General features: G+C 48.2%; 1 protein-coding gene across 1 annotated transcript in view; it reads left to right on the top strand.

The window, feature by feature from the left end:
- LOC101351427 (myosin-16-like) overlaps positions 1-26646 on the top strand; it is a 64324-nt gene extending 37678 nt beyond the window's left edge. The window contains 25 exon segments of the mRNA XM_012556777.1: positions 178-404; positions 1321-1425; positions 3201-3287; positions 3506-3651; positions 5521-5611; positions 6228-6284; positions 7045-7131; positions 7389-7634; positions 8942-9058; position 9533; positions 10752-10879; positions 11218-11414; positions 12801-12933; positions 14270-14306; positions 14309-14406; positions 14408-14495; positions 15034-15170; positions 15247-15350; positions 18922-19114; positions 19979-20035; positions 20037-20183; positions 21526-21651; positions 23174-23344; positions 23947-24147; positions 26446-26646. Of these exon segments, the coding sequence (XP_012412231.1) occupies positions 178-404; positions 1321-1425; positions 3201-3287; positions 3506-3651; positions 5521-5611; positions 6228-6284; positions 7045-7131; positions 7389-7634; positions 8942-9058; position 9533; positions 10752-10879; positions 11218-11414; positions 12801-12933; positions 14270-14306; positions 14309-14406; positions 14408-14495; positions 15034-15170; positions 15247-15350; positions 18922-19114; positions 19979-20035; positions 20037-20183; positions 21526-21651; positions 23174-23344; positions 23947-24147; positions 26446-26646 (3182 nt within the window).
- The last annotated feature ends 298 nt before the right edge of the window (positions 26647-26944 follow it).

The following is a 26944-nucleotide window of genomic DNA, read 5'->3' as shown; positions in this document are numbered from 1 at the left end:
TGCTGTGTCGTACAGCTACAATGGAGCTCAGAGACAGCCCAGCCCCCAGGACACATTTGTTTGGGGACTGTAAGGCCAAGGCTTGTCCGCCATCTTGGTGGTGGTGTTGGGTCACTTGCAGGAGCCTGGAGCAGGATTTTACTGCCCCCACCCTGACTGTGGCTCTTTTCTAACAAGAACAAGAGAACCTGATGGACGCAGAGGAGCGCCTCACCCAGTTGATGAAGACCAAGATGGAGCTGGAGAGCCAGATCTCCGATATGGGGGAGCGGCTAGAGGAACAGGAAGGCATATTGGCCTTGCTGAGCGCCACCAAGCACAAGCTGGAGGGGGAGATGAGCGACCTGCAGCGCGACCTGGAGCACCTTGAGACCACACTGGCCAAGACAGAGAAGGAGAAGCAGGTGAGGCCTACCATGCTCCTCTCGGGCCAGGGCACCGTCAGCCACTAACCCTGCAGACAGTCACCAACCCGTAGCCTGCAGAGTCCTGCTGCCCTTACGGCAGCCACAAATGGCCTTTTTAATGTAAATTAATTCAAAGCAATTTAAAATTCAGTTCCTCTGGCCACACCTCAAGGGCTCAGTAGCCACATGTTGCCAGTGCTGCTGTATTGTATGGCTTAGACAGAGAACATTTCCACAGGTGCAGAGAGAGTTCTACTGGGAAGATCTGATAAAAGGAAAAAAAGCTGGTGCCATCATTGGGACAGCCACACAAACGCAAGGACGTGAGGCCTTGCTAGCCCTCCCCGTGACCAGGATTTCCCCCCACCAGCTGTGCCCCACAGCAGCTATACTGTCTGGGCCAGCCTGCATCCACTCAGCCTCTCTGGGGCCCTTCACAGAATGTTCTTCCCTTCAGCACCATGTCTACCCTTTCCCCTTCCCAAAAGCCTCTCTGGCTCCTGACACCTTCTGACTAACTCTTGGCCTCACATGTGGTCGGGTCTCCACACAGGCTAAGGTAGATTCTGCCCAAACCTGTGCTTTTCAAACTTTGAGGTGCACCCAAATCAGCTGGCTCTTGGTAAGATGCAGATCCTGGTCCGCAGTTCTGGGTGTCCAGGCAATACCACTGCTGACGGTCTGAGGACCAGGCTTTGAGTAGCAGAGGCAAGAATTGGTGGTTCTCGCTGCTCGCTTCTACCCCCAGGACCTGACTCAGTTGGTCTGGGGTGAGCCCTGGCATTGGGATTTCTCCCAGGTGACCCTGAGTGCTGAGGACCACCACAGAGCAGATGCCTACCCTGTTCTCCTCCTTACAGAGGCTGTTTCTAGCTATAAACACCCCGTCTCGCATTTCCACCCCGGTTTCCAGGCCCTGGAGCATAAGGTCCACACCCTGACCAGGGACCTCTCACTCCGTGAAGACTCCATCGCCAAGCTCCAGAAAGAGAAGTGGGCTCTGGAGGAGCTGCACCAGGTAGAGCCACCTGGCCCTCCCCTGGGCGGGAGGTGGAGCTCAGAATAGGCCACATTGTTGGGGAGACTGGAGACCTGGTTCAAATCCTGGCTTTGCTGCCCCTTAGCTAGGGGGCTTCAAGGAAGTTAGGGGATCTCCCTAGCTCTCCCTTCATCAGTACAAGGGTGGGGCCACATCTTGCTGCCTTCATTACAGGTTTGTGATAAGCAGGGTGACCGTGTGATTGTCGCCCAAACTAGGACAGTTTTGAGAGTGGAAGGGGAGCACTTAGTAATTATGCTGAGAGCGTGAGTCAGGGTGGTCCCAGGCAAAATGGGAGGTAGAGTCCAGAGTTCCAAGGATGAAGTGGAGTGAGTACGTGGGAGTGTCTTATAAGCTCTAAAGCCCCAGAGACCCTGATGCATCATTGTAACAACAGGCCACAGGTTCTTGAGGTTATGAGGAGACCCACCCCCCATTTTCCAACGGCTGCCATTAAGAGTTCAGGCTCCTGAAAGCAGAGCAAGCTCCCTCAGGCCGCAAATGCTAATGGGCCAAGGAGCACGGCTTAGCTCTGAGGACACCAGGTGCAAATGGCAGGTGGAAGCCCAGAGCCAGATAGTGGTCCCTCGTTCCTATGTTTGCTGACACCTCGAATCTACAATGAGTCCCCTAAACTGCTCTCTCTGCTGCCTCTGGAATTACCTCCTCTTAGACTGCGATTCTAAATTCTATCAGACCCCCTTTCCCCCCTCAAAAAAAAAAAAAGTTGTCATGGAGTCAGTTCTGACTCATGGCGACCTCATGTGTGTCAGAGTAGAACTGTACTCCATGGGATTTTCAGTGGCTGATTTTTTGGAAGTAGATCACCAGGCCTTTCTTCCAAGGCACCTCTAGGTAGACTCGAACCTCCAACCTTTCAGTTAACAGCTGAGCAAACTCTTTGCACCACCCGGGCACTCCGTCAGACCCAAAGTCTCCTTTTATAACACATATTTTGGAATGTTCTCTTACTATCCCAAAATAAAAATTGTAAACAATACGACTAATACATAACTTCAAAAAAGTCCATGTAATGCCCTTTGATATAAAGGAGAGATAAATGGGATGTAATTTAGAATAAATAACGTGGCTGTCAGGCTGTAGGAGACACAGTGAGCAGGGAGCTGGGACACCACAAATGCAGGTGGCCTGGGAGAGTTGGGGACTCAGACAGCAAGGTGGGGCTGCTATCACTGGTGCAATTTTACAAAACGGAAGAACTCTTGGTAAAGTTTTGAACAACAAAGAAATCTCTCAGTTTTTATGGTAGATCATTCTTTAAACAGTGTATGGTAAATAAATGAAATTTGTGCAGCTACATGTAAAGTGGTGCTGGGTTCTAGGTTCAGAGGTTTTAAATGGTTGTTTTACTCCCATGAGTACTTGGGTGGGACTTTGATCGTGTGGATTGCAGATTTATTATCCTTCATGGTGCCGATTTTCCAAAGACAGGTGGGACATCTAGCATCCCTGGGCCCACCCGCTCAATGCCAGTGGGGACCCATCATTGTGACAACCAGAAGCACCCACAGGTTTCCTATGGGCCCTGTGGGGGAATGAGAGCCTCTCACCTCCGGAGCGCCCACTTGCAGCTGACAGATGCTTGGGTCTGCCTGGCCTCATCCAGTGCCCAACAGGAGCAGGTGCCCTGTAGTTGAAGTCACCTTAACTCCCAAAGTCCTGGGGCCAGTGGAGAACCAGGTCTGTTTAGCTGCAATGCCTCATGGGCCACACATGTGTATCTTTCTTTCCAGAAAACCCTGGACGACCTGCAAGCTGAAGAAGACAAGGTGAACCACCTGACCAAGAACAACAGCAAGCTCAGTACTCAGATCCACCAGGTAAGGCCCAGGTGCTGGGGCTGCTTCTACAACCCGGGGTCAAGCTGGCCCCTGGGCTCAGTCCTCAGACAAGTTTTGGGCACTGGACTGACACATCCCTCAAGGCAAGAGGTCCTTTCAGGAGCCACGGCCAAGGAGCTAGGCTGAGTACAGCTCCGTATTGCAGTGGGCCTCACACTGCCCTCCACTAACTTCTCTTGCGTTTCTTGTCTCCATAGCTGGAGGACAACTGGGAGCAAGAAAAGAAGATCCGGGCGGAGGTGGAGAAGGCTCGCCAGAAAGCCGAGAGTGACTTGAAGACGACCATCGATAACCTCAATGAGATGGAGAGGTCCAAGCTGGATCTGGAGGAGGTGGTAAAAAAGTATGTCTATGTGGTCATTCATTTCATTTCCTAGGGAGTCCCTGGGTGGTGCAAATGGTTAACATGCTCAGCTACTAGCCTAAAGGTTGGCAGTCTGAGCCCACCCAGAGGTGCCTCAGAAGAAAGGCCTGGAGATCTACTTCCAAAAAAATCAGCCACTGAAAACACTATAGAGCAGTTCTACTCTGACACACATGGGGTCGCCATGAGTCAGGATAGACTAGCGGTGTTTCCTGCATGCGCAGATGGTAGTGCGTGTCCTGAGCATCTGCTGCACGCCCGGCACGGGGATACAGGGAGGACAGGGAGGAGTAGGCATTTCCCTGTCCGCAGCAAGCCCCCAGGCTCATGCCATGCATGTTGGGAGCTGGAATGGAGACTCGTAGAGCTGCTCTGGGAGCCCTGAAGACTAAGCAATGCATCTGCACCAGGGACAGGGAGGCTTTGTAGAAATATATGAACCGGGATCCCAAAGATAACAAGGAAATGAGGGACTATTTGTCAATACCACTCTGGCCCCAGTAATTCTCCTCCTAGGTATTGCATTGCCCCCAAAGACTTAAAAGCAGGAATTCAGATACATACTTGTGCACCAATGTCAATTACAGCACTATTTGCAATACCCAAAAGGTGGAAATGATCCAAATGTCCATCAACAGTTGAATGGATAAACAAAATACGGTACATCCATACGATGGAATATTATTCAGCCGTCAAAAGGAATGAAGTCCTAATACATGCTACAACATGGATAAAACTTGGAAACATACTGAGTGAAAGACGTCAAAGGACAAATATCGTATGATCCCACTTACATGAAATATCTAGAACAGGCAAATGCATAGAGACAGAAAGTGGATTAGCGGTTACCAGAGGCTGGGGAGCTAGGGCAATGGGGAGTTATCGATTCTTGGGTACAGAGTTTCTGTTTGGAGTGATGAAAGTGTTTTACAAATAGATAGTGGTGATTGTACAACATTGTGAATGTCATTAACGCCACTGAACTGTACACTTAAAAACGGTTAAAATGGCAAATTTTATGTTATATATATTTTACCACAACTTAAAAATATATATCACTCTGGCAGTAATGTGGAGGAGAGATGGAGTGGAACAAAAGTGTAGGCAGGAAGACAGTGGGAGGCTCCAGGCGAGAACCTGAAGCTCAGTAGCCGAGGGGGTGGACTGAGGAGTCAAATGAGGAAATGGTGCAGGAGGTAGAATTCGGTCAGTGTGTCTTTGAAGTCTGTTTTACTAAGGCAGTTTTAAAACATTGCAGACTGCCATGAGCTGCGTGTGTAGCTGAAATCCATATTTCAGCTCATTTCTCCTGTGGCCCGCTCAGAAACTGTGACTCTGCCTACCCTCCTTGCCTGCTTGGTTTCTGGCATATTAGCCCCCACACGTGGCTCCTTGGGCCTGGAACTCACACAGCAGCAGGACGGAGCCTTATGTGAAAAGTTTCTGGAGGAAAATTTTTGCCAAAATATCAAAGCGTTAGTGTGATTCTGCAGCCCCTAGAATGTAAGCTGCGCCAGCGCTGTGATTTCTGTCCCGTTTGTTCACTGATGTGTCCCCAGAACCCAGAACCACGTCTGGCACGTAGTAGGTGCTCAAGATTAATAAATGTGTGAATGAATGAGTGAATGAGTGACAAGCCTGCGGCGCAGATGCCAGGGTCTGACTTCTCCATGGGTAAGAAGGTCATTTCCCTGCCTGTCGCCCCAGAAGGCCGGGGTCGGTAGTGGGGTGTGAGGAGTGGGTTTCAGCAGGCTCATGGCCCTCTCGGAGGCAGCCCAGGCTTGTTCACTCTCTAGCTTGCTGGTCCATCCTTACAGTCTGCTCAGGAGACCAAACCTTCTGTTAAAGGCGAGACATGGAAATCAATTCTGGCAACTCTAAATCTGAGGACAAGCAGTCTCTGAATTCCACCCTGCAGCGGAAACTGAAGGAACACCAGGTGTGTCCTGGAACAAGCAGCCCAAACTCTGCTTGTGAATTCCCTGAGCCATTTGCATAGGAACCCTGGTGGTGCAGTGGTTAGAGCACTCGGCTGCTAACCAGGTCAGCAGTTTGAATCCACCAGCTGCTTTGCTGGAGAAAGACGTGGTAGTCTGCTTCTGGAAAGATTACAGCCAAGAAAACCCTTGGGGTACTTCTGCTCTGTCCTATAGGGACACTATGAGTCAGAATCAACTTGATGACAACAGGTTTAGTTGTTATTTGTTTTTTTCTCTTTTGAGCTCTTTGCACGAATCAGCAGAGTCAAATCCAAAGTCCTCACCATGGCTACAAGGCCCTCCACGATCCAGCCCCTGACCTTGTCACCTCCTATCCTCCCACCATTCTGTCTAGCCGTGCTGGCTCCTTGCTGGGCCTCCAACACGCCAGGCTCCTTCCTGCCTCAGGACCTTTGCACTTGCTCTCTGTGCTGCTTCTCTCTCCTTGTGATGGTGGCCGTCATATGCTTAGCTCCCTTCTCTCCTCTCAATCCTAAAAGGCTAAGTGGGTAACTTCCTAACTTCACAGGGAAGAGATGAATCCCCCCTTGCTCTGTCTGTTTGTGTGTCTGCTAGGCCCGCATCAAGGACCTGGAGAAAGAACTGGAAGCCAAGAGGGCAATGAAAGCCAAGGTAAGTGAAAGGCTGTTACCTCTTCTCAAGTCAAAGCATCTGCTGCCAGCGGAAACCCGACCATAAGTAGAACTTCTACTCAGGAAAACAATAGAGAGGAGGACAGGCTTCCCAATTAAAAGGCCTAGTTGTTTCTTGAGCACCTACTATGTGCTGGACACTGCAGCATGTACACATTAATTAAGATGCAAGACACAAAGATGCTACATGTGGTGTGAGCCCAGAGAGAAGAGCTAGTTGCGCCTGGGGTGGGCGGATGGGGCAACGTTCGAGTGGGAACTCAGACACTCAGTTCAACACCGGAGAGCCTGACACAGGGGAGGAATTTGCAGGCAAAGGGAATAAAATAGCCCCTTCCTGCACAGGTACAGAGGTGCAGAAGTAAAGGGCATATGTTAGAAAGAGCAAAGTGAGGAAGGAGCTTGAGGGCGGGGATCCCAGAGAAGGGTGAGGCCAGAGCTGGTGGAAGATAATTCACACTGGTGCAGGGAGGCATGCTTTATTTGGATGTAGGGTTCCAGATTGAGCCAAAGTGGGCTGGGGGCTTAGGATGGGCACTAACACCCACCCAGTGCAGGGAGAAGGAGGGACAGTATCCTTCACTGAGTGGATGGGGTGGCAGGGAGGACACAGGACCACCCCAGTCCAGGCACATACACCCCTACCTCACAGACACAATGTAGGAATCTCTGTCTTGACTAGAGAAAGGGGTTCATAGACAGCTTAATCTGTATGACTTTCTTTCCCAAATGTACCCCAGGTGGAAAAACAATACAGCGACTTGTCCCGGGACCTTGAAGACCTCAGCAACAGGCTGGAGGAGGCTGGTGGAGCCACGTCTGCTCAGGTACCCCTCCTGGGGGCCAGGACCCCAGCTCTGCCTGCAGGGAGACTCCCAGTGATGAGTAGTAGATAAAGACCGGCTATTTCTTGCTGAATTCCTGGGGCTAACTTTAGGAGAAACCAAGGAATAGAGGCCAGGACTGTGAGGAGCCGAGTGGGTCCACTTTGTTCTGGGCTCAGTGGGGTTGATGGACGCAGGGGGCCTTGAGTGACCCAAGGGCGCCCAGCTGCTAAGCCCTCTTGTCCCCACCCCATGCCCAGATCGAGCAGAACCTCAAGCGGGAGGCCTAGCTGCTGAAGCTGTGGCGCAAGCTGGAGGAGGCGGCCCTGCAGAGCGAGGCGACGGCCTCCACACTGCGCAGAAAGCACATGGACTCCATGGCCACGCTGACAGAGCACGTGGAGAACCTGCAGAGGGTCAAGTCCAAGCTGGAGAAGGACAAGCAGGTCATGAAGGCTGAGATCGACTACCTCAACGCCAGCATGGAGACCATGCAGAAGTCCAGGGTAACGGAGACCTTCTCCCCCAGAGCCACAGCGACGCTGGCCAGGCCCGCACCAGGCCCGAGGCATGTTCTAGATGCTGTGAAGGAAGCCAAGATGAATCCATCACAGACCTCACCCAAGTTTACATGACCTAACTGTGCCTCCATTTCCTCGTCTGTAAAATGGGGGTAATAATCCCTACTCCATAACACCGTTGTGGGAGCTAGAACAGTCCCTGGCACATAAGAAAAGTTCAGTAAATGTTAGCTATTATGACTGTTACTACATTATTATGCCCATGTCCTCAAGGGGTTAGAGACTACTAGGAGAGGGATAACAAATGCATAAATCACCACAATGCAAAGAAAAAGTGATGTGTGATGTATTAGGGTTCTTCAGAGAAACATAACCAATAGGATATATATACGTACGTACATACACACATATGTATACATGGAAAGAGAGAGAGAATATTTATTTTAAGGAACTGGCTCATGGGATTGTGGGGGCTGTGCATCCAAAATCCATAGGTCAGACACCAGGCTGGAAACTCCAGCAGGATGTCTGTTACAGTTTTGAGGCAGAATTCCTTCTCTCCAGGAAACCTGTTTTTACTTTTAAGGCCTTCAGCTGATTGGATGAGGCCTACCCACGGTATCAAGAATAATCACCTTGACTTAGAGTCAATTGATCGTAATGTTAGCCACATCTACAAAATGCCTGCACAGCAACCCCTAGATTATGGTCTGATTAAATAACTGGGTCCTATAGCCTAGCCAAGTTGACACATAAAAGTGACCATCACACATGACAAAGAAAATCAACAAGCGGTTCAACATGCATGTGTCAAGCGCCTGCCACATGAAGAGCACCATCGTGACTCGGCGGGGGCTCCACAGGTGAGCAGAGCGACCCACGCCCCAGGGGTCCCGATTCCAGCCAACCACAGTGTTCCCAAACTTCAGACCCTCTTGAGGTCTCTTCCTAGTTCTACAGACCTCGACACTAATGTTAGCATTTTCCCTTAAACTGGCCCACTGTGTCTTCTTACTGGGTGTGGTCCGCAGGGGTCTGGAGTGGCTACAAAGGGAGATGGGCCAGAGAGTGAGGGCATGGTGCCAAGCTAAGGCTCTGGGTTCGTGTTGATGATCACAGTGAGCCAGGGACAGGGCCGTGTCAGCTTTGTGTTCTAGAAAGACTAGGCGCAGCAGCCTGGAGGCTGCGCTGGAAGAACAGAAAGGTAGGCAGGGCACTAGTCCTGGTGGGAAGCCAGGAGGGCTTGGCCTGGGCCTCCTCACCCCTGCACTGGGTTCATTCTTCCCAAGCAGATGAACGCCGAGGTCCACATCCGGAAGCTGGAAGATAATTTGTCGAAAGCCAACTCCAAGGTGGCTGAGCTGGAGAGAAACCAAGTGGAAATCAATGCTATCAGGACCGCCTCCAAGGTGTGCTCACCACCCCCCACACGCCCTCGCAGCTTCCCTGAGGAAGAGTGCATGGAAAGGAGTTGGGGTCCCACAAGGAGACAAAGGAAAATACCTGGGTCCCCTCCCCAGAGCTCTCATCTCCTTGTGATAAGACAATACTCCACCCACTGAGCATTCTAGGAGTCCCTGGGTAGTGCCAATGGTTAGCAGGCTCAGCTGCTAACCAAAAGGCTGGAGGTTCAAATCCACCTAGAGGCGCCTCAGAAGAAAGGCCTGGTGATCTACATCCAAAAAATCAGCCATTGAAAACCCTATGGAGCACAGTTCTACTCTGACACACATGGGGTTGCCATGAGCCATAATCCATTCGATGGCAAATGGTTACAACTGGTTGAGTATTCAAAGTAATGTCTTCACGTTGTAAAGCAGAAAACACTATTTAAAGCATTTTCATATCAAGTCTCTCAGCTGCCCCTGTGCTGTCAGGAGGAGGGTCCTTCGTGCTGGAAAAATATACAATTTTCAAACATTTTAAAATGTGACTCACATACATACTAATATAAAGTGAACATGTGTCAAAGATTTATTTAACTCATTAATAAGAGAACCAGAGAATTAGTAAAGCAATCTTCAAAGCGTACTTTAAGGGACAGATTTACATAGTCAGGAGATGAATGCTAAACTAAAATAACTTTGCTAAATTAAATGCAAAACTGGTTACTGTCCTACAGGACAATAACACTGTAACTTCTGGGTTTTTGGTTTTTTGTTTTCCTCCTACCAGCAGAAATCCTTTGCTTCTCTAGGACAAAAATAATTTGCAACTTATCAATATACAAGCTAACATCGAACTTTGTAGAGGCTGGGCCCTAATCAAGGGTAAACAGTCAAAGGTGCATTCCCCCAGAGAATTAAATACTCCTTAGAAGGATAGGCCTGTTAGACAGGGCTCCGGTGTGACATCAAGAGAACTTGCAGACATCCTTTTGCCTTATTTTCCACATTTGGAACACTTTCAAAAATCAATACCCCCAAATAAAAATGCTCTATATCTTGTTGGAGGTGTGGGTTATACAGGTTTATGCATTTGTCAAAAATCATAGTAGTGTGCAATTAAGATCTCTGAATTTCACTGTATGTCAATTGTAACTCAATAAAATATATTCTGTATATATTTTTTAAAAACCCTCCATTTTATGGATAAGAAAACTGAGGCCCAGTGAGATGAAGTGACTTGCACAGGGTCACAAAACTAATGGCTTACAGAGTAGATTGGAAATTCTTGCACTTTCTCTTTGGCTCATGAGCCTCTTCCTGGCCTCTGGCTCTGACAAACACTTCACAAAGAACACAAGTGTAGGTTCTGGAACTGTTACATTCTACAGTTCTCAGCCCCACTGTTTTCTTCAAACTCCTTTGCTGAATCTCTTGATAGCTATGGGCGGGGGGCCAGTTGGGGGAGTGCTTCGCTATCTGGAGACCCCTTACCCCATGCAAGTCACCTGGATGTTGGTGACCCTACGCTTGCTCCCCACCTGGGATCACCTAATTTGGGTGGCCAGTATGGTGGCTCACTGAAATTCCCAGTTGGCCATCTCAGCTGGCCAAGCCGCCATACTGAGTACTTTAGGAGCAATGTCTTGGGGGACTGAGGATCTGTCTGGGAAGCCAGTTCTTCTTCCAATATTTCTTCAATGCTCTTCCTGCCCAGCTGAAAACAGTGAAGTGAGCTGGGAACATGAAGAATCCCAGAGCCGCCTCAACCAGACCCTGAGGATAAAGACATCTCTGACGTCACAAGTGGATGATTACAAGAGGCAGCTGGATGAAGAGTCGAAGGTGTGTTTGGGTTGGGAGTGAAGGCGAGCTGCCTCCTTAAAGGATGTTATAAGGCGAAGGAGGAACATGAAAACCATTTGATGTAATAACAAGTAAAACCTTAACTACAAAACTGTAGGATGCTGTGTGTACAACTAGATGAGATTATGTATCCCTGTGGACAGTAACCAGACGAGAACAAGGAAAGCAGAATCCTGATGGTTTGGATGGTAGAATTATAAGGGTTGCTTTCCCCGCTTCACTTTCTGCCACTGTTGATTAAATGTTATGTCTTTCTAAGCAGAGGCCCTGGGGGCTGTAGAGAGACCCCCGGGGCTCTGACGGGCTTGTCCTCACAGTCTCGCAGCACTGCCACGGTGAGTCTGGCCAACACCAAGCATGACCTGGACCTGCTGAAGGAGCAGCTGGAGGAGGAGCAGGGCGGGAAGTCAGAGCTTCAGCGCCTCATGTCCAAGCTCAACACGGAGGTGACCACCTGGAGGACCAAATACAAGACTGACGCCATCCAGAGGACCAAGGAGCTAGAGGAGACCAAGTGAGCGTCACCTGGTGTTGGGCAGGCCAGGCAGGCGGGCACTGGCATCTCACCACCATGCAGGCCACTGCTGAAGCCAGGGCCAAGCCCAAGGGAAGCACGTTCATGGGATCCTCTCAGGACAGGGAAGAGTGTCCACTCAGCAGAATATCCACTGCATGCACCAGCCAGTCTTCAGTCTCCCTTTTTTAAGGACCCTCTTATCCACCTTGATGTGCCTAGGTTCTCTTCAGTGGGTCAGGAGCTGGGGCTCCACCTCCAGTCAGGGCTTCTTGATGCTGATGAGCTCAAGAAGTGTCTGCAGGCCTTGCTGAAAGGCATGAGGCCATTCAGTGGGTCTGGGGCCATGCCAGGGGAGCATGGACCATGCTCAGCAGCAAAGGCCTCGCTCTGCCAGCTTACCAGCTCTGTAGCAAACACCCAACTCCTTTGAGCTTTCCTCCACATTTGCAAATTAGGGATGCAGACCTCCTGCTTGAGGGACCTGAGGAAATGAGGCCGAGCACACCTGAATGTGGCTACCAGCCACTTTCTTGCATAAGAGGCTGCCTTGGGTGCCTGTGGCCCCTGCATCCAGGAAAGCCCTGTGTGTGAGCCCCTCTGGGCCCAGGCAAGGAAGGCGATGCCCGCCTGCTTACCTGTCCCTTCTGTGCACTGGATGTTCCAGTGACATGATAACAACAAGCACAGTGCCTTCCAGCCAACCCAACTCTTGAGCCTAAATCTGCCTTCCTGTAACTTCCACCTCCTGCCTTCTAGCTCTTCTATTGAGAGCTGCTGGGAGCTGCCTGGTCCCACCCAAAGACTCCTGCTCCTCAGCTAAACCCATTCTCACAAAATCTAAACCTCAATCCCTTGCCTGGACCCTCTTCCCCAAACACCTCCAGGTCTCTTGTCCTCCTTTCCCATGGGCCTTTGCTTATGTGTCCCCTCTCAGCCAGCCTTCCTTGACCCTTCCTTTAAATTCGCCATCACTCCCTCCCAGCCTGGACTCTCTATCCCCTTCCCTGCTTTATTTGTCTTCCTAGCACTTACCACTGTCTGATGTTCTATATGTTCTGTATTGTATGTCTTCCCTACTAGAACAGAAGTTTCCTGAGGGCAGGGCTTTTAGTCTGTTTTATTCACTGCCTAGAACAGTACTTGGCACAGAGAAGGAACAATAACACCTGATGAATGAATGAAAAAATGAATGGACTGTGCTTGCTTTCCTCTAAACACTCTCCATTTTGTTTAAATCTTTTCTAACATGACCCCAGAGCTCCATCTCATGCACGTGGCGTGGTCCATCTGTCCAGCACAGAGAGGCCCCATGCTTGGTAGCGGAGAGGCTGTGACCATGGGCTTCTGTATTTCCTTGACCATCCCTTTGGCCCTCTTCTGCAGGAGGAAGCTGGCTGCCAGGCTCCAGGAGGTGGAAGAGGCAGCTGAAACTGCCCAGGCCCGGGCCGCCTCCCTCAAGAAAAATAAGCAGAGACTCCAGGCCGAAGTCGAGGACCTCACCGTCAACTTAGGGAAGGTCAGAGGTCCAAAAGCTCAAAGGCTGCTTCTGTATTGGGGCCAAGGCTCACAGCGAGTCTGGGGGAGAGACTATCACACGGCTGGGGTAGTCAGGAAGTAACAGGTGGTCCGAGAGGGTCGAGCACAGGATTTGTATTCACAAGCCCGCTGGACACGGGCTCCTGTTTGAACATGTATTTATAAACTCTTCTGAGATCTTAAAAATCAACAAGCCACTACTTAAGGAGATCCCTGATAACAATAAAGCTTAGTTCAGGAAATCATGTAGCATTATCTTCCCTGTTCCCCATTCTCTTGCATAAACCACGTTCCACTTTGTATGGCCAAACATTCCTGTTTGCTTCCCTAGTTCAGACTGATTTTCCAGTTTCTAGCAGAACTAAATAGGAGTCCCTGGGTAGTGCAAATGGTTAATGTGCTAGGCTACTAACCGGAAGGTTGAAGATTCAAGTCAACCCCCAGGCACCTTGGAAGAAAGGCCTGGCAATCTACTTCTGAAAAATCAGCCATTAAAAACCCTATGGAGCACAGGTCTCCTCTGATACATGTGGGGTCACCATGAGTCAAAATTGACTCGATAACAACTTTTTTTTTTTTTTAGCAGAACTAAATAAAATTTACACTGGCACACAATTACCAATCTTGGTTTAGAGAGAACATTGCTTTATGCCAGCAGGGGTGGGGGCTAGGTTGCAGCTGACTCAGAGAGCGTGGCTGAATCCAGTGGCCACATAGGCATGAAGTGAAATCCACAAGAGAGACTTCAGGGAAAAAAAAGTTCTAAAACTCACAAAGGTTCCCCCCTCAAGTGAAGAAATGAGGCAAAAAATTATAAAATCTAATATTTCATGACAGCAAAAACATAGTTACTGGGGAGTTATAAACAAGATGGAAGGTCTATGAGAAAACAAAGTCTAAGAACAGTCAGCTTTGATTCACAAGAAAAATAATAACCAAACCCATCTCTGTACTGCACAGTGATATATTATCACATTATAGATAAATCAGTTGTGGGGAGTTAGGCCAAATGTCATAAATCCAGGAGGGCCGCTGTAGCCCAAACCCCTCACCTCACACCCAGGAAAATTCTAGCCTAGGAAGAGAAGGTGGATTTTGCCCAAGGCCACACACTGAGGAGAAGTTTTAGAACTGGAGCACAGCTCTTCCTGTGGTTGTGCCATAAACGTAGAATTATATCCCAAATCCCAAGAAGTCGGTGGTCACTGGAGTTACTAGGGAGGTGGAGGAAAGGAAGCGGCTTGCAGGACGGCGAGGCAAGAGACGTGGGTGGGACAGGAAAGCAGACCCAGGAGACCCTCTCCACCTCACCCCAGGCCAATGCTGCAGCCGCCGCCCTGGACAAGAAGCAGCGGTCTTCGACAAGATGCTGGCTGAGTGGCAGCAGAAGTGTGAGGAGCTGCAGGTGGAGGTGGACAGCTCGCAGGAGTGCTGCATGTACATGACGGAGAGCTTTCAAGATCAAGACCACCTACGAGGAGTCCCTGGAGCACCTGGAGTCGGTCAAGAAGGAGAACAAGACCCTGCAGAGAGAGTCTGAGTGTTCAGCACACCATGGGAAGGAGGCTTCAGCTAGAGGCTGAGTTTGGTCATGGACACAGCAAAACACTTGCATTTCTTGGACACCCTTGGTTGTAGCCAGAGATTTATACCTGCTCTGAGGTGCTGCAGGTGCCCAGGAGTTCCTTTGGGTGAGCAGCAGAGGAGTGAAGGAAGGAGATCAGAAAGTCTTCCCAGGGGTATTCTTGTGGGGTTGGTTTTGAGCCCCTGGAATGGCTGGGAAAGGAGGGCCTTAGTGTGTAGGAGAGTCCTGGGCACTGGCCCCAAAGCTGCTCCGTGCTTGCTCCCTCTTCTCTAGGCCTTAACCCCTCATCTATAAAAAGAGGAGCTTGAATCCAGTGTTCTCCAACGTCGAAGCCCTGAAAGGCCCCATAGTCTATGGTTTAGAGTAAATTGCTTCCTTTTTGATTCAAGGCTGGGTGGGTCTTAACCCCACTGAGGCATGTCTGAGCCACATGCCACGACCCTGGAAAGTTAGTGGTCCCTAGGTGTTTTATTAACCAGAATATTCCTTCCTCAGAGGAGATAAAGGACCTAATTGATCAGCTGGGCGAGGGAGGACGGAGTGTGCATGAGCTGCAGAAGTTGAAGAAAAAACTGGAGAATGAGAAGGAAGAACTCCAGGTGGCTCCGGAGGAAGCGGAGTCTTCCCTGGAGGTAACCACACGGCCGTTGTTTTGGGTGCTGGACCCCCGTCCAGGGACCGTAGACCTGATGTTTATATTCCTGGCAGGTTGAAGACAGCAAGGTGATTCGAATTCAGCTGGAACTGGCTCAGGTGAAAGCTAACATTGACCAGAGAATCCATGAGAAAGAAGAGGAATTTGAAGCTACAAGGTACGGGGGCTGAAGGGATAGGGGGTTGCATGATGGAGTAGAGTCAGGAAACCTGGGTCTCTGCCACCTACTAGTCATGTGACCTTGTGCAATTTAGGTGAACCTCTTTAAACCTCAGTTTCCTCATCTGTAAAATGGGAACAACGATAGCAACTTACACTGATGTGGCACTCTATGGTTTACAAATACTTTTGAGATTCAGTATTTCAGTGAACTGTCACAAAACCCCATGACATAGGTGCAATTATCCCATCTAACAGATGGGAAAGATGACAGCTTCTTCATGATCTCTCCAGAATGTGGTGAAGACTAAATGAGATTGTAGGTAGGAAAGCACATTGTAGCCTGCAAAGCAATACAGATACATCACCATTGATGTTAACAAACTCTTAGAAAACATCCACGTACTTCACGAAAAAATTGGTTTGTTGTAGTGCTAAGGAGTGGGAGTGCTGGATTTGAAGGGTTTTTTTGTTTTTGTTTTTTAATTCAGTGACCAAATTTCAAGAAAACTTTGGACTCACTCCTAGGTTTTAGTTTACAGAAATGCGATTTGTTGTGATTCTCCGCAGACCGACACATTTGCAACTGTCCGCTTTGGCACCCTGCCTAACCTGCCTGCTGGCAGCAGACGATCCTCCTGACATCCTGTCACTCTTGATTTTATGTCCTGCACAAAACCTCCTTCTAGGAGGGTCGTAGCCATAGCCACCGGGAGGGCAACCCTGGCCCTCACCCTAAATTTCTGGCGATGCCAATATGTGGCTTGTCGGGGCGGGGGGGTTGTTGTTTTTTTCTTTTTTTTGTAAGAGCTTTATTGAGATATAAATCACATACCATGCAATTCACATATTTTAAGAGGATGATTCAATGGTTTTTAGTATATGCAACCATCGCTACAATCAGTGTTAGAACATTTTCATTACCCACAAAAGCAGCTCTCCCCATTTCTTCCATCTCCCCCAGCTCTAAGCAACCACTAATCTACGTTCTGTCTCTATGGATTTGTCTATTCTGGGCATTTCATATAAATAGAATCATACAATATGTGGTCTTTTGGGAATGGCTTCTTTCACTTAGCATAATGTTTTCAAGGTTCAGCCATGTTGTAACATGTATCGGTACTTTATTCCTTTTTATGGCTGAATAATTCCACTGTATGGATATAGCACATTTTGTTTATCCATCAGTTGATGGACATTTGGGTTGTTTCCACTTTTGGACTATTATGAATAATGCAGCTATATGCATTCATGTAGAGCCCTAGTGGTGCAGTGGTTAAGAGCTTGGCTGCTAACCAAAAAGTAAGCAGTTGAAATCCACCAGCCACTCCTTGGAAACCCTGTGGGGCAGTTCTACTCTGCCCTATAGGGTCACTGTGAGTCAGAATCGACTCAGTAGCAATGGGTTTGGGGTTTTTTGTTCGTTTGTTTGTTTGTTTGGTTTGGTGCATTCATGTACAAGTTTTTATGTGGACATATGTTTTCATTTCTCTTGGATGTATACCTAGGAGTAGAATTTCTGGGTCATATGGTAATTCCAGGGGCCCTGGTGGCACAGTGGTTAAGAGCTCAGGCTGCTAACCAAAAGGTTGGCAGTTATGGGGCAGTTCTACTCTGTCCTATAGGGTCACTGTGAGTTGGAATTGACTTGATGGCAATGGGTTTGGTTTTTTGGTTTTATGGTAATTCTATGTTTAACTTTTTGAGAAACTGCCAGACTGTTTTCCAAAGTGGTGGCACCGTTATATTCTCACCAGCAGCATACGAGGGTTCCAATTTCTCCACCTCCTCCCAAACAGTTATTATCTGCCCTTTTAACAATAGCCATCCTAGTGGGTGTGATTTCCCTGATGGCTAATGATGCTGAGCATCTTCTTGTGCTTATTGGCCATATGTACATCTTCTTTGCAGAAATGTCTGTTCAAGTCCTTTACCTATTTTTTAAATTGGATGATTTGTCTTTTTATCTTTGAGTTGTAAGAGTTCTTTTTGTATTCTGGATCCTAGACCCTTATCAGATAAATGATTTGAAAATATTTTCTCCCATTCTGTAGGTTGTCTTTTCATTTTTTTCATGGTGTCCTTTGAAGCGCAGAAGTTTTTGTTTTTGATGTAGCCCAATTTATCTGTTTTTCTTTGGTTGCTTTGCTTTAGGTGTCATATCTAAAAAACCATTGTCTAATCCAAGGTCACAAAGATTTATCAATTGACCATAAATCTGAGGGTTTATTTGTGGACTCTCAATTCTATTCCATTGATCTGCATGTCTATCCTTATGCTGGTACACACTGTCTTGATCACTGTGGCTTTGTAGTAAGCTTTCAAACTGGGAAGGGTGAGTCCTCCAACTTTGTCTTTTTTAACGTTGTTTTGGTTATTCTAGGTCCCTTGCATTTCCATATGAATTTTAGGATCAGCTTATCAATTTCTGCAATGAAGCTAGCTGGAATTTTGATAGGAGATGTGTATAATTTGTAGATCAATTTGGGGAGTATTGCCCTCTTAGCAATATTAAGTCTTCCAGTTATGGGTGTGGAATATCTTTCTATATATTTAGATCTTCTTTAATTTCTTTCAACAATGTTTTCCAAATTTTGCTTGTATTTATTTTTTAAATCAAGGTGAATCACAATTTTATTCACTTACGAGAATGTTATGATATCTTCCCCCATATCTGCAGATTTAAGACATCTCAAGGTGCTGCACACCCAGCGACGTGCCTGTATGTGGAGGGCATTCAGGGTTGAGCTGAGGTGAACACAGTTAGGGCTGAGCATTTCTGAAAGGGCAGAAACTGTACCATGCAAAACATTTATTTTCCTCAATTCAAGAAGTGTTTATTGAACACCTAAGTTACCTCATCTGGTCTCATCCTATAAAAGGAGATTAATACAACTCATATGAGGGTTTTATGGAAGTGTTTATTATATTGATTATGATATAATTATTATATATTGAATACCTTCAATTAATAACTGTTGTTTTGAAGAGAGAAACAAATGTGACTTGTATGGCCAAAGCCCACATTGTACAATGGGAAAAACAGGGGCCTAAGCACCTCGTTTTTTTCCAATGTGGACTACACGGGGACCTTGGGCACATGTTTCAGCATCTGCAGCCTCAGTTTCCTTGCAGGGCTGTTTTGCATGTTAGATGAATTGAGATTACATAAACCAAAAAACCTTTTGCCGTTGAGTTGATTCCAACTCATAATGACCCTATAGGACAGAGTAGAACTGCCCCATAGGGTTTCCCAGGAGCAGCTGGTGGATTCAAACTGTCAACTTTTTGGTTAGCAGCCAAGCTCTTAACTGCTGCATCACCAGGGCTCCTGAGATTACACAGGACACATGGTAAATATTCAGTAGACGTTACCTTCCTTTCCTTTCCCCAAAGCACGATGCTCCCCCACTCAACCCCTTTAAGGGTTTAATTTCAGTTTGTTTAATTTCATAACATGGTGGCCATACCCACACTGACGCCCCGAGGCCTTTCACATAGAAAGGTTGCTCAGCACAGACTGAACGGCAGGCGCAGGGTGCCACGGTCTTCTTTGCTCCAACTTGCAGGAAGAACCACCAGTGGACCATCGAGTCCTTGCAGGCCAGCCTGGAGGCAGAGGCCAAGGGCTGGGCCGAGGCACTCCGACTCAAGAAGAAGATGGAAACAGACTTGGATGAGATGGAAATCCAGCTGGACCACGCCAACAAGAATAACAGCGAGCTGGTGAAGACACTGAAAAGGCTGCAGCAGCAAATCAAGGTAGCCCTCTGCGGGAGGAGGGACTAACCACAGAGCAAGCCATCCCCGAGCCTGCAGGCTTGCAGGGAGCTGGTTCCATACATGTCTGTAACACGAATGAAGGAATGAGAGCGTGAACATGAGGCGGCTGAGAGTCTGCTGGGGAAGGGACTCAGGTAGTCTATAAACGAGAGTGCCAACCACCAAAGTCCTTATCCTGGACAACGGGAAAGAAGGAAGAACAAAGGGAAACAGGAAGTGGAGCCTCAGCCATTTTTAATTTATTTTAAACTATTTCAGACATACAAAACAGAGAACATAACAAACATCCCTGTAGCCACGACTCACCCTAAGAAATCAACACAAATAGAGTTGAAGTCCCCTTTATAGCCCCATGTCGTTGCCTGTTTGTAAAGCACAGCTAGATTCATGCATTTGACACATGGTTATGGATGGCCTGCCCTGCCCTGCCCAGGGGTATGAGAGTGGACAAAACAGACAAATGCCCCTGCAGCTAGACAATAAGCAACAAATAAGTTAAACTGTAGTATTAAAAATGGTGATAAGTGCTACAGAGAAATAAGAGGGCAGGGGAAGGCGGGCAGGGAGTAATTGTCAAAGGTCATCAGGGCAGGCCTCCTTGAGAAGGCCCTGCTGGAAACACCAGGCATTCTGCCATCATGAAAGGGTTGAGCTCATGCTGACCACCCGTTGTACAAGTCCTCTGGACTCCTGGGCCCTGGCCTAGCTAGGCCATAACCAGTCAGTGAACTCTTCCTCCCAGCTCCCTGCAGAGCCTGGCCCACCATGATCAGCACACCCTCAAGCCTGGCCAGCCCCCAGGCAATCTGCTCAGGTGGGCCCTTTTGCCATCCTGCCCCACAGGACCTGCAGGTCCAGATGGATGAGGACGCCTGGCAGCATGAGGAGCTGTGGGAGCAGTAAAAACTTGCAGGAGTGGCGCCTGAGCCTGCTGCAGACGGAGCTGGAGGAGGTGCGCTCCGCCCTGGAGGGCAGCGAGCGCTCACGCAAGCTGCTGGAGCAGGAGGTGGTGGAGATCACCGGGAGGCACAACGAGCTCAATGTCCAGGTAGGACAGCAGGGCCCCCTGGCTGGTGACACACGGACTCATACTGGGGAGGCTGGGGAGAGGCTGGGATGGTACCCCAACCGCAGGGGTCCCCCTTAAAACTCAGTGGCACGCAGTGCCCCCTCCCCACCTGGCAAATCCTCAGAGCTCACCTACGGAACCTTTTTTTTTTTGAGAATATACATAGCAAAACCTACACCAATTCAACAGTTTCTGCACGTACAATTCAGTGACACTGACTACATTCAAGTTGTGCAACCATTCTCACTCTGCCTTTCTGAATTGTTCCTCCCCCAATAACATAAACTCACTGCCCTGTAAGTTTCCTATCTAATCTTTCGAGTTGCTGTTGTAATTTAGATAGTTCTTAAAATAGCACAATGCTCAAGGCAGACATTTTTGACTAGTTAAGCTAAACTATTATTTGGTTTTTTGAAGACTTCAGGAGAAATTTTTGGTTTAAGGTTTAAAGATTATGTCAAGGCAATTATTTTGGGGTTCATCCAGCCTCCATGGCTCCAGAAAGTCTGGGGTCCACAAGAATTTGAAATTCTATTCTCCTGCAGAGCTTTTAAAAGACAAAGTCCCAGGCCCTCCCCTACGGAATCTGATCCAGCGAGGTTATGGTGGGGGCCCTGAAATTGGAATTTTTAGAAACTCCACAGGGGATTCTGATGATGTAGCCAATTTTGAGAACCACCATGACCCCCAGTGTAGCTGACGATAGAACTTTAGAACTGGAAGGGAACTGGAATAGTCCATAGTCTGACATTGGTTTTACAAATGAAAAACTGTAGTCCAGAGAGTGGAGTGGCTTATCCACAGTCAGCATCTGGGACCCGCGTCTGCTGGCAGTGATGACACTAGAATTTCTTACTACTCCCAGTGCAGCCCCTCACCAGCCTCATTTCTAAAACCCTTTCTTACTTATCAACTTATGTGAATTCACCAAAAGAAAAAATATGCATGAGAGGTTTAGGGATTATACCCCCATGATATAGATAAGAAGACCGAAGCCCAGACAGTAAGGGATTTATCTGTGTAGGTGCAAGTGCCAGGGCTTGAATCTGGCTTTTCCCAGCTCTGAGTTCTGAATTGTTCCAGAGCTGCCACCCACCCCAGGCCTAAATGTTGTTATTCCAGGGCCACTCATGATGCGAACTCTGCTCTAAGTCCCAGAGAGGAATGCAGGGGAGAGACTCTCACCCCAAGCAGAGGGTCTAGGGCCATTACCTGCTGGGGAGTCTGGGAAGCGTGTCTGGGAGAGGGTTGTTTCCTTCCCTGGAAACAGGAAGGGTCATGAAGATCTCTGGCTTACATCTGTCTTTGTTGCCTCCTCCAGAACCAAAGCCTCCTTGTGGTCAAGCGCAAGCTGGAGTCTCACATCCAGCGCATCTCCAACAAACAGGAGGAGCTCATCAGTGAGTTCTGCTCAGTTGACGAGAGGGCCAAGAAAGCCATGACAGACGTAAGTGCAGGTCCTGCTGCTGCTGGTGGGTGAGGGGCCTGGGCAACTGGGCTCAGGACGCTTGCCAAGGACCAGGCCACCCTAGGCAGGGACTGCCACCTCCTCCAGGAATAAGTCATTTGGAGTCATGGTGCTCTGTTGCAGGGGGTGTGGTCCCTGCTCTGGAAGAGTCAGAAGCCTTTTCTGAGAAGCCAAACACAAGCAAGTAGGGAATGATTACAAGTTCTACAACATCAAGGAAGAGATTAGAGCAGAGGCCAGGTGACTCAGATCAAAGGAGCCATCTAAGTGGGCCTATCTGGGCAGCTTTTTGGCAAGGATGAGCATTAAACCAGACTTAAAGGAGGGGTTAGTGAAAGGGGGATGGGAGCCAGGCCTGGAGGCTCAGACACAGAGTTGCTTGACTGAGTGTTTTCACTCCAACATCCCTTTGGATCCTTGCATCAGCCTTGGGTGGTACGTACTATTTATTCCCACTTTGAAGATGAGGGAATATGATTTTTATTGTCAGCCTCCTCCCACTTGATTGAAATTCCATGAGGACAGGAACACTGTTGGTCTTATTTAGTGCTACATCCTGAGAGCATAGACTCATGCCTGGCACACAGTAGCCCCTCCGTGAATATTTGTTGAATGGATGCAAGAGTTAGGGGGTTCAGAAGGGATGAACGACTCACCAAAGGTCTCATAGGTGGGTGGATGCAGACCTAGATCTTCCAACTCCAGATCCTGTGCTTTTCCCGCCCTCTGTGCTGTGTCCCTCTTGGAGACATAGCAAAGAGCTTGGCTTGAGTGGAACAGGCTGGTGGGATTCCATGGAGTTGGGAGGCTAGGTTGTGGGTACATGAGCCTGCCCTCTCCCCTTTCACTGAGAGGGACACAGAAGCATGGGGCAGCCACCTCCATCAGACCTCGGCAGCATGTCAACCAAGGGTTCTCTCATCAACCACGTGGTTCCCCAGAGACTGGGAAGACAGGGTCCGTCCTCCCTCAAAGGTGCCATGAGCCTGGATTAGTATTAGTTACTCTATTAGTTTCCTAGGGTGGCTGTGACCAAGTACCACGACCTGGGTAGCTTAAAACAACAGAAATTTATTCCCTCACAGTTCTGGAGGCTAGAAGTTCAAATTCAGTGTGCCAGCAGGGCCGTGTTCTCTGTGAAGGCTCTAGAGGAAAAATCCTTCTTTGTCTCTTCCAGCTTCCAATAGCCCCAGGCATTCCTTGGCTTGTGGCAGCATCACTCCAATTTCTGCCTCTGTCTTCGTATGGCCATTCCCCCTGTGTGCTTGTCTCTCTCTCTGTCTCTTCCTTTTTTAACAAAGACACTAGCTGTATTGGATTAGGGCCCACCCTACTCCGGTATGACTTCATATTAACTAATTATATCTGCAAAGTCCCTATTTCCAAATAAGGTCACATTTACAGGTACCAGAGGTTAGGACTTGAACATTTCTTTTTGGGGGGACATAAATCAACCCATAACAGCTACCCAGCTGCAACTCACACTCGTCTCCTTCCCCAGGCTACCCGCATGGCAGAAGAACTCCGGCAAGAGCAGGACCACTGCATGCACCTGGAGAAAATCAAGAAGAACTATGAGGCCAACATCAAAGACTTGCAGGCCAAGATGGAGGAGACCGAGCAGCTGGCTCTGAAAGGAGGGAAGCGTACAATCCTGAAGCTGGAGGCCAGGGTGAGGGCAAAGCTGAGCTAAGCCATGGAAGAGAAAGGGAGATGAGGCCAGGGCTGCATGTCTTTTGCCAAAATTGTGCCCTGCATTTCACAAGGGGCTGGGCTATGCAAATATTAGGAAAGAAAAGGAAATTAAGAAACAGCTCTAATTTATTTATCCAAAGGTCTCTCCTCCTCTTTCTCTCCCAGTCACCTTTCTCCCTAGAATGTCCAAAGCAGAACAGTGGCTTCTATCATTAATTCTTACAGATGAGTCTCTGCACACAACATTATTCCTGTCTGTTATTACTCACTTAAAGAAAACAAGCCTTCATCATATTATCACAGAATGTCAGAGCCAAAAGTTTCCAGAAATTTCCGTCACCTGGTCCAACCTCCTGTCTCTCTCCATTTCCCAGAGGCGGAAGCTTAAGGCTCAGGGGAAAGTGACTGTCTGACAACCACAACAGGACCCGCAAAAGGCAGAGCCTGTCCAGGGCTCTGCTCGCTCACTCCTGGGCAGGAAGTAGACCCTGTAGTGACAACACCCTCATCCAAGCCCACCGTGCTTAGAAGTTCCAAAGCACAAGCTCACTCAGCTGTATTCTCCTTTTCCTCCCTCAGATCAAGGAATTAGAGACAGAGCTGGACGGTGAGCAGAAACAGCACACGGAGACAGTCAAGACGCTGAGCAAGAATGAGCGCCGCCTCAAGGAGCTGGTCTTCCAGATGGAGGAGGACCACAAGACCAACCAGCGCATGCAGGAGCTGGTGGAGAAGCTGCAGAACAAGCTGAAGGTCTACAAGCGGCAGATTGAGGAGGTGGTGGGTGCTTGCCATGTGGCCCTGTCCCTCCCCCTTCCTTTTGCTTCCCAGCCCAGGTCTCGAGCCTTGATTAGGATTAACTGCAGGGAAGGAAATCAACTATTGGCCAAAATATGACTCCTGTGAGCCTGGCGTCCATGGTACTTTGTCATTGCTATGTGAGTGTGGGAAGTGGACCAAACACTCCACACTGGAGATAAGAAAATGTAAAAAACAGAACCATCCCCTAAGAACTCCCACATTAACTGAAGTCACTACTGTAGGGTATGATCTAAGCCCCATAGAAGGTCTTTGTTACCTTTGTCCTGTTTCACTGACTCTCTTGGCCTGTAGCAAGGATAATCTCTCCTTCCTGGTTGTACTCTTTACCAAGGACCTTCACTTGTTTGATCCTCCCAACTCTGGGGCAGGAAGGTTGATAATATTAATTCATTTCACAGGTGAGGTGCACACCCAGAGTGTGGTACTGCTACATTATGTTAGTAGATGTCAAAGTCAAAGTTAGATTGTTAGCAAATGGTGGTTTCAAGTTTCAGCCCTACACCCACAGGTCCACCTGCCTCCCAGGACATAAATACTTGACTCCGTCACCATTTGCTGCTGGTTCTGGGGCTACCACATTGAATCCGTAGGCACTAACGTACCCAATACCCTGCCCAAAGGGCTCAATAAAGGCCAGACTTACAGTAAATATTGCTGTAACCAAAATTACACCACAACTACTGTTGATTCTCATTATCTGTGGTAGTTATGTTCTATAAGGTCGCTGCAAATGCTGAATTAGCAAACATTAAACCACTGTTGCTAGAGGAAATACAAGGTTGGATCCTGCAAGCCTCTGGTCACAACATTTTCATCGATCAATTGTCTTTTATGTGTCTCTATTTGAAGACACCTTATTTAATATACATTCTCAATTCGTTAACATTGAACTCACAGCCAACAGTACTATAACTCATGCCTGAACAAAGCTTATCTAACATACATATTCTCTCAGTAAGGCACATCACAGCTTTCTTGGGCTTAGGAACAGCACTTCATCACTATGCTTGGGGATCATCTTAAACAGCTAAATCACCAAAAAAAGCACAAAAATGTGAAAAACATGGCACTAAATAGATCACAAAAAGGACACTTGTTTACAGTGTGAGAGCTAAAACAAGAAGGCAGAGCATTGCTTGACCTCAGCTGGGAACATGCATGTCCAGAGACAAACTTTTCACTGCTCTGCACATGTCCATGAATGACGCCACATATATCGATTTTGGGGTTACAGATACATTTTAGTGAGTAAACAAATTTGCAAATATGAAATCCGTGAATAATGAAAATCGACTGTATTTTGAGGGGGTGGGAAATGTGTGGTGGGATTAGGGGAGGCACTAAATCCTAATCTTCCATAGTGGGGCACCAAAAGATAATGCCTAAAACTACAAAGTGCAGGAGGAGCAACAGAAACACATTTTATTTAGAAATGGATGTCAAGGCCAAGAAGAATCAGCTAAAAGTGTCGAAAGCAGTTGTTCCCAGGGAGCAAGAAGATGCCTCCCAGGACTTCTGTGTTTTACGTGTGTCTGTTTTATTTTATTTTATTTTATTTTATACAGACTTTGTTTTTTAGAGCAGTTTGGAGCTACAGAAAAACTGTGCAGAAAGTACAGAGAGTTGCCATATACTCCCCTCTCCTCCCTGGACACAGTTTCTCCGACTGCCTGTGTTTTGTATAGGACTTCAAACCGGTTCAGTCATGGCCAATCAAGTGAAATCAAAACAGACCCAAATTTTTAAAATTTGCGCGAAGCAGAACGGTAAACTGAACGGGAAAAATTACGGGTTGAAGCCCTGGAATGGGAGACTCCGAGCAGGCATAGTGAGTCCTTTCAGGAGCCTGATTTGTGATACTGGATTATGGCCAGCACTGAGAAGAGTGACACACATTGAAGGCAGCACAGTCAGCCACCATCTTTGAGTGGGCCATCACTGTTTCCAACTCTGCAGGTCAAGAGATTTGGTTGCTATGCAATGTGCATGCTGCCCTTGTTTTCTAAGAAGGAGATTAAGTTTCTAGCAGGGCTTCAACCTGTAATTTTTCCCATTCCACCTATTGTTCTGCTTTACCCACATTTTAAAAATTTGGATCCATTCAGGTTCCCATTGTCAGCCATAGCTAAGCCAGGCAGAACAGGTTCAAAGCCTTGGTTTTGTAGCAAGCCTTACTGGACTCTTTATACGTTCATGTGTAACTTTAAAAAGAGCCAGCCAGGTTTACGCCCATTTTCCACCATGCCCTTTTCACAGGAGGAGCAGGCCAACCAGACCCTGGCAAGATACAGGAAGACAGTGCACGAACTGGATGATGCTGAGGAGCGGGCAGGAACGGCAGAGACCACGCTGAACACGCTGCGCACCAGACACCGCATGGCCAGCAAAGGCATCACCTCTGTGGAGATCATCCAGGTGTCCAAGGCAGGCTCCTCCAAAACCCTTTCTGAGGAGTGAGGCCCATGTCCTCTGCCACAGCCGGTAGGTGTGGACTCCACTCTCTTCCCCACACTCCAAGCACACCTTCCCTGCACCTGCTTTGCTCCTTCCCACTTCTCTGCCCTGATCCACATCCTGATCTGCTGCAATGGAAATCCCAAAGCTGCCCTCATCTATTCAGCTGCAACACTCCCTCTGTGGATTCTTACAGCCCTCAGGCATGATACTGTCCACCTGCATCACAGGTGGTGGTGGTCATGATATTCTCCCTTCCAATTGGGAGCTCTCTGAAGGCAGGTTCCATGTCTGATACTGC

The sequence above is a fragment of the Trichechus manatus genome, unplaced genomic scaffold (assembly GCF_000243295.1).
Source record: "Trichechus manatus latirostris isolate Lorelei unplaced genomic scaffold, TriManLat1.0 scaffold00077, whole genome shotgun sequence".
In the NCBI taxonomy this organism is placed as follows: domain Eukaryota; kingdom Metazoa; phylum Chordata; class Mammalia; order Sirenia; family Trichechidae; genus Trichechus; species Trichechus manatus.
This window is presented reverse-complemented; position numbering and strand designations above follow the sequence as displayed.